This window comes from Oxyura jamaicensis, chromosome 18 (assembly GCF_011077185.1).
Source record: "Oxyura jamaicensis isolate SHBP4307 breed ruddy duck chromosome 18, BPBGC_Ojam_1.0, whole genome shotgun sequence".
Classification (NCBI taxonomy): domain Eukaryota; kingdom Metazoa; phylum Chordata; class Aves; order Anseriformes; family Anatidae; genus Oxyura; species Oxyura jamaicensis.
In genome coordinates, this window is record NC_048910.1 from 5,677,927 (window position 1) to 5,692,162 (window position 14,236).

The 14,236-nt window shown below is 54.3% G+C and overlaps 2 protein-coding genes and 1 long non-coding RNA gene across 3 annotated transcripts in view; 1 reads left to right on the forward strand and 2 right to left on the reverse strand.

Moving 5' to 3' along the window:
* Positions 1 to 1,226, reverse strand: part of LLGL2 (LLGL scribble cell polarity complex component 2) — a 33,719-nt gene extending 32,493 nt beyond the window's left edge. The window contains exon 1 of the mRNA XM_035342310.1: positions 1,080 to 1,226. The gene's annotated coding sequence lies outside the window, so the exon portion shown is untranslated. The remainder of the gene's footprint in view (positions 1 to 1,079) is intronic.
* Positions 63 to 7,525, forward strand: LOC118175773. Its single transcript, XR_004755126.1, has 3 exons — positions 63 to 73; positions 5,867 to 5,874; positions 7,396 to 7,525. It is a non-coding gene; the product is annotated as an uncharacterized LOC118175773 (long non-coding RNA).
* Positions 2,837 to 12,313, reverse strand: TSEN54 (tRNA splicing endonuclease subunit 54). The gene is made up of 11 exons (XM_035342311.1): positions 12,202 to 12,313; positions 11,929 to 12,090; positions 11,205 to 11,268; positions 10,976 to 11,059; positions 9,043 to 9,141; positions 8,720 to 8,772; positions 8,271 to 8,369; positions 6,552 to 7,186; positions 5,930 to 5,990; positions 5,227 to 5,343; positions 2,837 to 4,148 (listed from the first exon to the last, which is right to left on the reverse strand). Exons 1-11 carry the CDS (start codon positions 12,228 to 12,230, stop codon positions 3,998 to 4,000), a joined length of 1,554 nt encoding a protein of 517 aa, XP_035198202.1. The 5' UTR covers positions 12,231 to 12,313; the 3' UTR covers positions 2,837 to 3,997.
* Between the last annotated feature and the right edge of the window lie 1,923 nt (positions 12,314 to 14,236).

A 14,236-nucleotide genomic window follows, 5' to 3' on the forward strand; every position in this document is an offset into this window, starting at 1 on the left:
TACGCCTGCCTCAGCTGCCCTGTTCCAGTAACAGCACTGCACACAAACACACAAACCTTCCTCCAAAGCCAAGGTTAAGCCTCACCTCCAGGAGGCGAGATGTCAGCAACCACTTTGTTCCACTGCCACAACTGCAGGCAACCCGAGCCAAGGCTAAACAACTTGCCTCCCCTTCTTGTCTCACCTGCTCACAGCTGGTTAGCAGTAACACGGCCACTTGCCCAGCAAGCCCTTACATCTTTGGGAAAGAAAATAAACGCGATCATGTATTTGGTCGTGGCAGGAATTTGGAGGAAGATATAAGTGCTAACAGCTCGTCCCAAGGGACGCATGGCAATTCTTATTCATTACTTCAGCTTGGAGCCTGCTGGAGCAGGTGGAGCCCTACAAGAGGCAGCTGCAGACAGGGATCCTTCCCACGGCAGGACGAGGCTCAGGCTGCAGAAGCGCTGTGATGTGCTGCTCCGGGATGGCTCCCAAGCAGCTGTAGCTCATGCAGGAGGCAGCAGGGCAGCTTCGCTCCACCAGCCTTGCCCAGCAGCCCCCAGGCAGGGCCCAGCACCCAGGCTGGAGCCCCTGGGCCGCGACCCAACTCGCGCCAAGGGCTGAACCAGGAAGTTTGGGGCGAGCGGCCCCAGGAGCAACCTCCAAGAAAATCCCAGGATGTAAAGCTCCCGTGCAGCACTCCCCAGCTGCTCGCTCCGGCCAGTGCAAACAAACCCAGCTCAGTAAGCATTTTTTTTTTTTTAAAAAAAAAAGCAAACAACAAAACCCTGCAAACCCCAAACCCCAACAGCAGCACCTGAACTTTTAGGGGCAAGCCACGCTCGTTGCGTCCCGGGGTGCTCCTCTCGGGGGGGCTTCAGGGAGCTGGAGCGGGGCAGCGAGGAGGGCGCGGGCACCCCATGGAACCCAGGGGGCGGCGAGAGCCTGGCAACCCCGGGAGCAAACCGGGAGCAAAGCCCCGGGGAAACGCGGAGCCCGGGAGGGGCGGCGGGCACAGCTCGGGGACCCCCCCGCCGGGACCCTCCCACGTCCCCGGAGCCCGGCCCGGGCCCGGGCCCGGCCCCGGCGCTCACCTGCGGGGCCTGGAGCCGGGGCCGCCCCGGCCTCGCTCCGCTCCGCGATCGCTCCCGCTCCGCTGCGGCCTCCCGGGGCACCTCCGGGCGGGGTGCGGCGGGGCGGGGCTCCGCGACCTGGACACGCCCTCTGTGGGCGGGGCTTCGTATGCAAACTAACAACGGGGCGTGGTTCCGATTGTAAGTAGCGTTCCGGGGGCGTGGTTTCGTATGTAAATCAAGACCCGGGGCGTGGCTCCTCATGCAAATGAGGGCGAGCGGCGGCCTCGCCTCCCTTTCATCCGGCGCGGTCAGGGGTAATTCAGCGCTCGGCTCGCTCCCAGCCAATCAGAGAGCGGCCGCCGCAGCCACCGCCCTATGGGCGGCCGCGAAGCCGGGCTGGGGGCGGGGCGTGAGGGGACGGCCCCGCCCCTCGGCAGCTCCGCTCTCGGTGTGCTCCCCCCGCGGGGAGCCCCTTCCCGGTTGGGACACGGCCTCTGCCTCCTGCCCCGGGCAGCCTCCGGCCCCACGAGGAGCAGGAGCCCAGGGAAGGCTCCAGCCCAGCACCAAGCCCCGCGAAGGTTCGAGCCCATTGTCACAGGGAAGGCTCCCACCCCTCCTCCCTGCACAAACAGGAGGTGGAAAGCCTTAACAGAGGGGTGAAGCCTCAGTAGTGAGGAGCAGCACAGCCCTTATCTCATCAAACCACTCTGCCTCCCGATGCAAGGAAACAGGAGCTGGGCAAGGAATCGTGGTAACGTGTCAGTGCCCTGGCAGTTGGAAGCCTTTGCAATCCATGCAAAGCTTGAACTTGCCTCTGATAAGGGCCAGGTAACAGCCCAGCTTCCAAAGGTGAAGTTTTTAAATGAAGATCCTCGCTTCTGTCATCGTCTTGCAACATCCAGTTGATCCACGTCGTGGGCCAAAATGAAGCAGTGGTATCAGTCTGCATCGTAATCCCATCCTGGTGGAGGCACTGTCTGATGTTGTGGTGCTGAGCAAGGCAGCCACAGTTTCTCAATCCTCCCTGCAGTAGTTATTAAATTGTAATTGTTCTGTGCTGAATCAGGGAGTCTTTGCCCTAGCGAAACTCACTGGGTGGCTCTTGTAGAGTTCATCGATACAGTTCCACCTTGGCATAAACAGATGAGGCTGATTGAGGTCACCAGGAGTGAGTTTGACCTAATTCTAGGACAAACATGAGCCCCGTGGGTCAGACTAGGGCTCTGCTGGCTGTGCCTGTTCTTAGAAACTCTCTCCCCACCGCCTTTAATCTGCAAAACAGTCTGGGAGAACGCTGAGGGCACAGACTGGAACTGCCAACAGCCCCGGCTTTAAGAGGACTATCAGAGCTAACGCGCAGCTCCCAGGAGGGAGGAAGAGCGTGGACAGGAGGAGCTGTCAGCCCCTCAGCTCGCAGGGCCCTGCTGATTTCCTCCATCTGATAACACGGGTGTGTGAATCAAACAGGAACAAGCAGTGCTTGCAGCAGCTCGCTGCTATGATACTTGTGGCCGTGCAGGACGAAGATGGCACGGCGTTGTGTGCCGACGGGAGCTGCGTGGGGACAGAATCCACCAGGGCCTGAGTGCCGCTGCCCTCCTAGGAACAAGGCAGTAGCTGGACACAAGCACACAGCGCACAAGTGGGGTTACGGCTGTGTGGCCACGAGCAGGCGTTCACCAGATGGTGCTGTTGGGGTCCCAGCAGTGTCCCCAGAGTCTCTGCTAAGTTACTTACATTTAGGGGGAATTAAGAACCAGACTCAGGCGCTTCCACTGCTGGAAAAGGCTTCTTTATTGCTTAACCTTCTCCCCGTCTCCAGAAAGAACGAAAACATTATCACATAAAATGCATCTAAATCAGTTGCTATTACACTTCTGAAGAACCCAGATACTGAACACAGCTGTGCTCAGCAAGCTTCCACCCGCTGAGCAGACTTTCTGGCACCTGTCACCGGCACTTTTGCATAGAGGCTAAAGCAAATTTGGTACCTGGATATCCTGGCAGAAGGCTCCCATGTAAGGCCCAGAACACAACCATGTCCTCAGCCTGGAGCACAACAGCCACAGGACTGGAAGGCTCACGAGGAATTTCTATCTTCTGTCTTTATTCAGGGATCTCACTTGAGGAACAAAGACAAGGATCCACAGCCAGGAGAGAGGACATTGGGTTAAAACAGGGGGCTGCGGCGCCATGCTGCTGAGGTATCACAAACAGTGCACCAACAGTGGTGGCATCACTTTAATTTGCCATGATGTTGTGTGGCTAAAATACATCTCAGCACAGCTGCAACAGGAGGCTGGGGGCCATCCGCCGTATTTTGGGGCTTTCTGTGCTCTCGGACTGATGAAACCATGTGCAAGGGACAGCTTCCTGCTCTCCAGTGCATGGAAACTTTACTGGGGGCTGAATTTTATGGCTCTTACTTTTTCAGATCAGAGTCTGACCTGATAGCTGTTGGTGCGACTGAACGACAGAGGCTCAGGACACCATCACTGATCTGATCAGCTTATTCTGTCCCTGACTGACCTCAGCGACTCCAGCCACAGGGGTTCTTAGCACAGGACAAGGGATTTACACCACTGAAGTATTTTTGAATGGTCCACAGGTCAGCCAAAGCTGACACAAAGGCAGACTGGTGGTCCAGAAGATGAGAAAGCTGGAGAACCGGTGCCTTCAGGAACAAGCGGTGTGTGCTCCAGTCCACAAAGCCCCAGCTAAGCCACCCGCACCTGTTTGCGGTACATTTTGTTGTCATGCGAGAGCCATCTCCCCGCAGTGTGAAGCCTGTAGCAGCAAACACAACAGTCAGCTACCCGAAGTTCCAGGTGGTTATCACAGGCTCTATTTCCCATAATATTTCGTTAATCAAGAAAGCAAACCCTGAGTGAAGCTCTTCCCTTTGTCTCACGCCATTTTGGCGAGCATCAGTAACTTCAGTGATTGACATCAACGGGCAGCTTGAATTCCTTTAGCGAGTAAAAGGCAACTTCTCCGTGTTCCACCAGTGCAAAGACCACCGGGACGTCCCCGCTCTGATACGTAACCTGCTTCAAAGCCCGAAGGGATGGGATCTGCTCGTCAAAGCTGTGGAGGGAAAAAAAATAGCCTGTTGTTTATATATTCTTGCTTTGAGAACAAAGCCGTCCTGGCCAGCGATCACAACAGCTCCTTCTGGTCTTAGGAGCTGGTTGTAAACCTCCCCACCCCTTTCAATCAAAGCAGGAAGCTGATGAGCACCCTGAGAGCATGAGAGCACGCTGCATGCTGGGAACGGGGAGCTGTCAAATCCTTTGCCAAAAGCAAAGGCAACTGCAAAATTGTCCACGCCGTGCCGATTAGATGCAGCTCACTGGGCTACTGGCCAGTTGCCAATCCAATGCAACCTTAATTCCTTTGTGCTTGGAAGATCTTTGGGTTACTGGGATCAACACCCAACCTGCTTTTCCCTTCCTTTTAATTCTGCAGAGTGTTTGCTCATAAATGGAAACATTTATGCAGCAAGAATCATCCTACTTGCCCGTGACACAGACCTTTGTCAAACTGCCTTACCACCTGCCCTCCTCTGCCTGCTATAGAGGGAAGGAGGGACAGTTTTAGCACACCAAAGTCAGAAAAGGCAGGGACTGAACTTTGTACCTGTCTACAGAATTTAAGGATCAGATTCTGCAGCCAGCAAGAAAGGGGACACCTATCCTCTGTCCGTACCAATTCTACAAGTTACATTTAACAAAGATGAAAATGCTAAACCCATGGTCCTGAGCCTGTAGGGAGCTCTGTGGAGGTACCTCCTTCTGCAGAAATCCACGGGGATCTGCACTGGCTGAGGATTCAGCTGCCATACAGGTCCCTGCAAAACTGAGCTCTAGATGAGCTTCACGAGTGTTGCATAAATACAGCTGTGGCTTCTTATCCCTGACTCCAGTAATACTCACAGACACGAGTAGCAGCTGTATGACCAGTGTGGGCTGAGTGCAAGGGCTAGAGGAATTGTGAGCCACAGCCTCCAACAAAAGAGGAAGGAGAAAAAAAGGAAACATTTCTGGGCAGGACCACCCTAAGGGAGGCACTCTGATGAACTGTAAAGCTCACAAGATCCTGGGTCATTTACAGATCATTAGGACTTACTGCGTGTTTCAAAACCCCACATAAGACCCGTGCATACCTCTGAACACACATCCTGACGTATGGTTTCCCAGGGTTTGTCTTCTTAAACCTGGCCACAGCATCGGCTTGATACACGTTGAAGCTTATCTTCATGCTCTCTGGGTCCTCCTGCAGCCTGCAGAGAAGGGAACACATCCACGTACGTAAGGGATTGAAACATTGTACGGGGTAGATAAATCAGATGAAAGACGGAACAAAAGCTGTGAAGCCTGGCTCGTTTGGGCCTTGTGAAAGGCTTCACTCCTCAAGGGACTGACCCTGGGACTGCTACAGTTTCTTTCCACATCTACCTTCTGTAGCCAGACCAGAGCCAGCCCCAGCCCCCCATCTGCCACTCTCCTCTCTGTGCAATCCTTTGCAAGTACCACCAACAGATACAGAAGCAAAGCACTGCTCTGTCCTACAGGGACAGCACGCAAACACCACACAGTCCTTAAGGTAAGAGCAGAACGAAAGCTCCCAAGGCCCAGGCTTCACCATCGCTGCAGCAGGGACGGCAGCACATCCCAGGGATGGGGCAGAGGTGAGACCCAACCCAGATCTGCAGGACCACAGAGCAGAGCACTGGATTCTGTGGGCATTCTGGATGCCAGGCAACTCCCAAGCTGCTGCCGTGAGCATCTCCCAGACCTCACAAGCAGGGACGGTCACAAGACAGCCCCGCTCCCCACCAGCTACGAGCTGGCTGGCTGGCTACTAACCGGGAGGCTCCATCCAGGATGTGGGAGGGCTGCAGCACACTGATCTGCTGGAGGATCGCAGCTGGAGGGAGAAAGAACAGGAAAGGATCAGACCAGCTATTTCTCTCCCAGGGCACTCCAAGCACTCCACCACCACCCACGAGCCTTCCTCCTCCGACAATGGCTGGCAGCACCACAGTCACCACTGGCTACTTCAAAGACCTCAACTTCCTCATCTCCTCCCAGCGCACAGCCCAGAACACCCTGCAACTGCTGTGCAATCTTGCTGGCCCTGATTTCACATGCCTAACAGCCTAGCAGGAGGGACTGCAATACAGCAGGACATGGGGAACGGATTAGGAGACCTCCTAAGGCCCTGTTTATCCTGGCACTTGAGTGGGCTATAGAAAGAGACGGAAAGACAAGAGGACAAGCTTTCTTCTCTCTCCCCCATCTGTGGCTGGGCTCCTCTGTGCCTGCTTTGCCCAGGCCTTGTAATGAGGTTTTCCTTCTCAAGGCACTGCCCCTAAACTGACATTTAGCTTCCCCAAGCTGACATTTAGCTTCCCCAAGTCGTCTCTTTTGCTGTTGCATAAACAGGGGCAGGGTGTGCGTATCCCTGGCAGGTTCCCACAGCCACTACCTGTGGAAGTAGCTTCCTCTGGCCGCAGAAGCGGTGTGACAGCTTGGTCCCAGAGATGCGGCGGTCGTCTCCAAACCCTCTGCTGGCTCCTCTGCTTCAAAAGGGCTTTGTACTCCTGCCAGCTGGAGCAGCGCCTCACCTCCCTGTCAGCATTGACACTGCTCTTGTACCTGCTTTCCCTCTCCCGCTGCTCCCTTTCCTTCCGTGACAGCTTCTCCTGTTTTAGGTTGATGCGTCTACACCAGGAAGCTGCGTCAACTTCCCTCCCTGGCACATTTTCTGGCAGAAGCCCACTGTCAGGTGAGGGCAGATGTGTGCACGGCTGATCTGGGGCCACGTTTGGCAAGATGATGGTGGTAAAATCCCAGCACGGCGCACGGGTGCCAGTGCTGCTCGCCTTGTGGTCTCCAGCCCTGCTCCTAGAGGGGCTTGGGGAGTTCTTTTGTCCTGTATCAAGAGGAACTGGGTTTGATTGCTCCTCTCCACTGCCAGCATCCAGTTCCTTTGGCTGTTCTGACATGGGCTTTTCATGCAAAGGAAGGCAGCTGGAATCTCCACAGTCATCTCCAGCTTTTTCGGGGGTCTCTTCAGCTTCTGGAAGGTTTTCAGACACTTTGTGCTTCTTCTCAAGCGACCTAAGGACAGAAGCAGCATAAAAGACAGGGAGGGTTTGTGGTGGGACATCATTCCCTTTAAATCCTGCCTCCCCCCTTGTAACAGGAAGAAAGCAGCCTGCTGTGCCTGAAGGGAGGGTGGCAGAAGCCCCCAGCCAGGCCTGCAAACCCTTGACAAGAACCTCTTGGCTGAAAGGAGGGTCCTGCCTGCAGAAGGAAAAGAAAAAAAGCCAAAGGCAGCATAAGTGTCTCAGCAGCCCTACATGAGGCTTGACTTTAGTGCCCCGGAGAATCCCAGCGCCAGCAGACGCATGTTCTCAACCCGCCCGCAGCCTCCACACCCCAGCTACTGACCCAAACAACTCCACGCAACCATGATGGACGTCAGCCAAACTGAGCAGGCCTCAGACACCAGCACATGCTTGGCAGAAACCTGTCTGACAGCACTCTGCTATGACACTCAGTCCCTAGCTCCCAGGAAAGATGAGGCAGTTCTAAAACCAGCAGTTTTATCTCCCAGTTCCTAAAAGTTCAGAGCTCCTTGGGCACCGACTTCCTCGGTAAGAGGAGGACTGGAGTTGCAGACCAGTCTCTTCCTCCTCGTTTCTTAAAGGAGGACGCCACCTACTGGAAATTGTCATAATTATAACAGCTAAATTAGCAATTATGTCAGCTTGTTTGCATTTTGGCAACTTCTAGAGGCCATGTGCAAGGACCAGGACCCATCCCTGCTCTCTGCTGTGCAGTCTTAGCATGCAAGCTACACTAAGAGGATGAAAGTGCACGATGGGCACTGCGGAGTCTTGCGCTCCCTCTAAAAAAGGACAAGAGAAGACATCTGCCACATTTCTTCTGCGCTGACCTCTCTCCCCTTCTATTTTGGCATCTCATCGCTGCAGCTGGGAAGCTTGGTGGCAGCTTGCTCCCATTGGACCTGCAGGAAGTGCGGATGTGCCAAGAGCACGCTGCAAAGAGCTCAGGAAGTGCACTGCAGTGCCTGGGGAGGGCACCCACAGCACGAAGGGCTGAAGACGCTGTAGCAAAGTGGTCCTGAGCCAGCAGGGCCTGGGAGAGCATGGAAAAAGGCTTTGGGCCACATCCTTACCCGGGGCTGGAACTCCTCCTCCTTTTGCGATGGTGTTTTCCTGAGCTCTTGCAGTGACTTTCCAGGTTCAGCTGCCTCTCGTAGGGTGACAGGACCGTACTGCAAGGAGACACCAACACAGACTGAGAGCAGGGCAGCGTAGCCACACTACCCTTCTGCTCAGCCCCCAGAGTACAGCAGCAAAAACCTTTTCTTCCAGGCACAGGAAATCCACAAGCAGGACCAAGACAGTCCTCAATTCATGCCCCATTGCATGTCCCCAGTCACCTCCTCAAGAGGGAGGAGCAAGGAAGGGTAGAGTGCCACTTTTAGCCTTTAATCCTCCCAAGAGGCGGAATGCAGGGTCAGAGTCCTCTTCTCTGCTGTTCCATTAGAGCCATGTAGGGGGCACAGGGCTGCTCAGGATCTTCAGAAAGGAGAAAGCAGCGCGGAAAGGAAAAGCTGGTTACCTGGGGTTGAATCTCAGTACAATATAACCCAGTTGCTTCAAGTGGCTGAAAACCTTGGAGCAAAGGAAAGCAAGAAGGTTAATTTACTTCAGTTCTGCTGCAACTGGGTAAACACCGTGTGGCACGGGAAGAGTAAAAAAAACCCTACAGTTGGGACCCGAAGAAAAGGTAGGGAAACATGAACCGATCATCTGGAAAAAGATGAGTGGGGAAAAACCTCAGAATGCCCCCCCTTCCCGCCCTACCTGCCTACCCTGCCCTTAGCCCCTGCAAGAGGCCGTGTGGCAGAGGCTGGGCTCCCTGCTTTCATCCTCCCAACACACCTGGTAATGGGACAGGCTCATCTCCTCCTGGGACAGCAGCATCTCATAGGCTTCTTGGATCGACAAGGGCAGATTCCTGTAAAAGAGCTGAACAGAGCCCTGCAGGGCAAAAACTGACATTTAGAGAATCCCAGGGAACAAATCTATGAAAGGTCACAACGGCCTCTTCCCACTGGCCCTGACAGCTGGACCCAGCACCCTCCTTCACATCATATCCATGCCTCCCCACAGAAGAGGGAAAAAAAGCCCAGGCACTAGGAACACCTCTCCAGCGGGACAGGCTGAAGGCATCTATCTGGTCTTTTGTGGGGATGGATCCTGCACTCAGCAACTGACTGAGCAATTTTATTGCTGTCAGTTTGTTTATTATCTATTGCTTGTCAAATTGCCAGAGGCAAAACCCCTTGCATTTGCAATTAGGATTTGATGGATATCATTAGATGTCTATAATCCAATTACGTTTTGCTAAGGGGAAAAAAGCTCCCCTTTAGATTGGCGCATCTGTGCCTCTGGTAACAACTGTGGAAAGAAAAAAAAATATCTCTACAATAAAGAAATCCAACCAGCATTTCTGCAAGGAGCGGAGCACTGAAAGCAACTTGGTCTCGCTCTCCTGGGTGCTACATTTAAATGTCTTTGTCGTATGTACAAGGGAAGAGATGCCAAGCAGCAACACCAAAGATCTCAGATCAAATGTAAAAGCACGCACAGCACTGGCTGCAAATAGCATCTCCTCCCGTGCCAGTAAGCTTCGCAGGGGAAGATCTGATTTAGTGTCTGACTGCAGGGATTAGGAAGGTTGGAAGAGTCCGGAATTTTAATGTGGGAAATTCTTCATTCTAAAATGATGCAAAGGGCTATATATCACAACGGGGATATGATTTTGCTCGACAAAAAGACACTGCATGCCGCCAGCCCTTACACAAGGCTGTTCTGTGCTTACTTCATAAAGGCTTTCTTGATACACAGACAGCAGCTGCCATAGCAGCATTTGTTCTGCTGGACATCCAAAGGCTAACTTATGTTTGTACAGACAATCAGAACTGCACAGGACCTTCCTGTTCCAGTTGCAGTTATGTGGACATTCATGGCTTTTCATGAACACAGGCATTTATACCGGGTACGTGGCCCTAACAAGCTGGATAAAGTTCCACTAATTCCCATCAGCTTATTAGAGAACAGAAAAACTGTGCTAATGAACTCGTGAACCCTGTTATTGCAGAAATACGCATGACACCCTAGATAAGGGAGGAAGTCAACTTAGGACAGAGAAGGCACTGACCAGCCTCCGATGTCCTAATTAACAGTATACCAGTTCTGAGGAAAAGGATTTCTCAGTGTCGTAACTTTTATTCCAATTAACTCCTGCAAACCCCAGATAATGGTTTGATCTGGTTTTCAGAAATCCCCAGAACACGGAGTTTCCCAGCCCAGAGCAGACTTTGGTAAAATAACTGATATATCAGCATCCGTCCTTCACCACCCTCAAAGAAAGAAAGAAAGAAGTCTCCGTAGAAAGCTTTGTGAACGTGCTCCCTATGCTTCAGACAAAAGAGCAGACTTACTGCTTTACTAACAGAAATTCAGATCGCCCAAACACTCTCCCAGTCTCTACCGTCATATTTGATGCAGGAGTGGGTTAAAGACAATACCATCCGGATAAACTCACCCCTGATCCAACCAACACGCTATCAACACCGCAGAGACTGCTTTAGAGCACAACATGCAAACCCCTGGCCTGGAGTCCAGCACCTCCGTCAGCAAACAGGCAATTTCACGAGAACTAGATGTTTATCAACTGCTCAAACTGCAACAGCAACCAACATATGCTAACTGACTTCAGTCTAAAGGGGAGAAAATGTTCGGCTTCTAGAGCTCCTTCAGTCACCCAGGAAGAGCCCAACGCCCCCACCCACGTGGGTAGCCTACTTACACACTCCAGCAGGTACAGAGCCTCCTCGGGCAGCAGGCACTGTTTGCCACGCTCTGAGAACCCCATGGTGTGCCAGAACTTCCCCTGGAACAGAAGCACAAAACCGTGATGGGCTTTTGTCTGCTCTCTGCTGACAACCAGTCTCCCTCTCACTTCAAAAACCAAAATAAGGAACCTGCAGTTGCCAGCAGGAAACAAAGGTACTGAGTACACTCTGCAGCAGACTCACCGCAGGGGACTGCAGCTCCACAATGCCCTTTTCTGGCTTCCACTCAGCTTTCACCAGGTTCCCCCTGTGAAGGTTAAAGATTAGGGTTCTTTATTATCAGCATGTTCTATGATCAACCACAATCAACCCCTGTTTTAGCAACACGACAAGCTCGGGAAGGTGTCAAAACTCAGCAAAGTTTCAGGTGGCATTTTTACAGGGTAAAGCCCGAGAAAGGCATCGCCCTCTGGACCTGAGGGTACCGCGTGAAGGTGTTCTCATCACCAATCAGTTAAGAACATCTTCAGCCAGCACCGCAGGTATCTGTCCATATGCAGCAGCCTGCTGGAGACACGTGGCCCAAGCTGACCCATGATGTACACGCTGCATCCCACCCACACAGCAACGTACGCGGTCTCACAGGAAAAAAATAATGGCTGAGAGAAGCAGGGGGTGACTTTGCAAGGATGCAAAGAACTTTGAAGAGGAGACTCAGGGGAGACCTCATTGCTCTGTACAACTGCCTGAAAGGAAGCTGTGGGGAGCCGGGGGTGGGCCTCTTCTCACAGATAGCTAGTGATAGGACCAGAGCCCTCAAGTTGTGCCAGGGGAGGTTCGGGTTGGAAATGAGGAGACATTTCTCCTCAGAAACAGCGGTCAGGCGTTGGGACGGGTTGCCCAGGGAGGTGGTGGAGGCACCGTCCCCGGGGGTGACAGACAAACAGACTGACACAGGCGGACTTACAGACGCTCCACGCGCTCCTCGGCCAGCCACCGCCACTGCTCGTCCAGGCAGAGCCGCAGCCGCTCCGCCTGCTCCTCCGAGCCGTCGGGCGCGGCCTCCTTCGGGCCGCAGCGGTACCGGGGGGCCCTGCTCCGCCCGCGGGCCGTCGGCAGCTCCGCCGCGCTGCGGGGAGAGAGCGGGGATCGTTGAGGGGGCTCCGGGGGGGGCTCCAGAGGACCCCCCCTCCCCGGCGCTGCCCCTTTAAGGCCCGTCCCGTCCCGTCCCGCCCCGTACCTGAGGCTCCGCGGGCCGCCCGGCTCCATGGGCACCCGGCGGGAAGCGGCGCCCGGCCCAGGGGAGGGCAGCGGAGGGGAGCGGACAGCGGCCCCTGGCGGAGCGGCGGGCGGCGGCGGGGGGCGGGCACGGGGGCGGTGCGCCGGAGCCATGCACTGAGCTGTGCACCGAAGCCGTTCGTTGAGCCGTGTGAGGAATTGTGCGTTGAGCTTTGTGCCACGGCTTGCGGTGGAGCTGTGTGCTGAGGCTGTGCACTGAGCCGCGCACCACGTTGTGCCTTGAGCGGTGCTCCGCACACCGTGCACCAAAATATGCCTTGGGCTCTGCACCGAAGCAACGCGCTGAAGCCGTGTGCCAGGCTATGTATGCGTTGAGTGTGGACACACGAGTGTTTTGCACTTTGTGCCAAATCGTGCACAGAAAGCGTTGCACAGAGGCCATGAGCTGGAGCACACACCCAGGCTGTGCCCCTCGGTCACACTACAGCACGTGCTGGGGGCCCTGCACCCCGCATTGTCCCCCACCACTGAGCTGGGTTCCTCATGGAGCTGCTCACCCCTCTCTCACAATGGGACAGGGCAGGAAAAAACTCGTGGGTTGAGTTAATATCAGGGAAATTGCAAACCAATGACCGTCATGGACAAGCTGCCTCAACTGGTGGAAAATTAATTAATACAATTTTAACAATTAGAACAAGTTTGGATAGTGAGAAAAAGAGAGAAAACAACACCCCCACCCCGCACTCCCTTTTCTCTCAGGATCAGCCCCATGTGGGGAATCTGCTCTGGCTTGGGCTTCTCTTGCGCTGCCACTGGGGTGCTGTGGAACCACCTGGAACGTTCTGGAACAGCCCGGAACCCTCCAGAGCCACCCAAACCTTCCAGAACCATCAGAACTTTCCAGAACTGACTGGAACTCTCTAGAACTGACCAGAACATTCCTGAACTGAACCCCCACACACACCCCGGAACTGACTGGAAACCTCCAGAACTGACTGAAACCCTCCAGAACTGACTGAAACCCTCCAGAACTGGCCGTGTCTGGCAGGGTGCCGTCCTGACGAGAGGCCTGGCTGCTCCCTCAGCCTACACCGGCTGTGCCTGAGCACTCAGCGGGGCCCAGTATCCTCACAAAGTTCCCTCCTAAAAATGACGTGAGTGTTGTTGTTATCCCCCAAAACCCCTGCTTTGGTGTGGGGGACCCCCAGCTCTCAAGCACTTCCAGTGCAGGGCAGCCAGGCCGTGAGGCAAGTTATCACAGCAGACACAGAGCATGGGAGCATCACAGCCAGACCCAGGGCCAAGGCGTTGGTGCCTACAACCCAGATAAAGCCCACAGCTTGCCCCAAAGTTCAGGGTTCAGCCCCAGGACTGCACCACTGATGTCCACGTGGCTGGCAGGGATTTTAATTCCTGGGATTTGCAGCCATCACAAGCGGTCAGATGTGAAACACGACCTGAGGAAGCCAGCAGTGGCACGCAGCCTGCTCGCAAGTGTTTCTTTCCAAGGGTTTTCACATTTAACCAACACAGGGAAAAACAGCAAAACTGAAACTATGGCCAACCTGCTGAAATCACAGCTCCTCTCACCCATGGATTCGCTTCAAATCTGAAAGATTTGCTGAGCATTTCCACCTCCCCACCATGGTTCCAGGTGCAGCAGTGTGGGGCTCAGCTGGGCAGAAGGAGCTGCGGTGCTGGGGAAGGTTTCTCTCTTCAGCAGATGTCACTGTTTCTTCTGGTTCAGCCTCAGGCGGAGGCCGGCATGGTGCCATCACAGCAGGGCTGTGCTGAGCGTGCCGCGGTCCGGCTGGGATGGAAAACGAGAAGCCTCAGTGCGCTGCGGCCTCACCTCACTGCTGACGAGGCTGGATTTGCTGCTTAGGGAGGCATCAACTGACCTGACAGGGAAACGCACCAAAAGTTCAAGTTTCACCTCAAATCTGTCTCTTGTTGCTGTGGAATAGCTCGCAAGACTCAGCTATCCTCAAGTAGGAAAAATGCAGCTTTTTCCCCACCAAAGTGCCTGGTTCCCA

Coding starts and splice junctions, on each gene's coding strand:
- TSEN54 (XM_035342311.1), bottom strand. CDS start 12,230: ATGGAGCCGGGCGGCCCGCGGAGCCTCAG. Junction 11,060..11,204: donor TGGAGCTGCAGTCCCCTGCG/GTGAGTCTGCTG, acceptor CTTCTGTTCCAG/GGGAAGTTCTGGCACACCAT. Junction 5,991..6,551: donor AGAGGAAGCTACTTCCACAG/GTAGTGGCTGTG, acceptor TTCTCCCTCCAG/CTGCGATCCTCCAGCAGATC.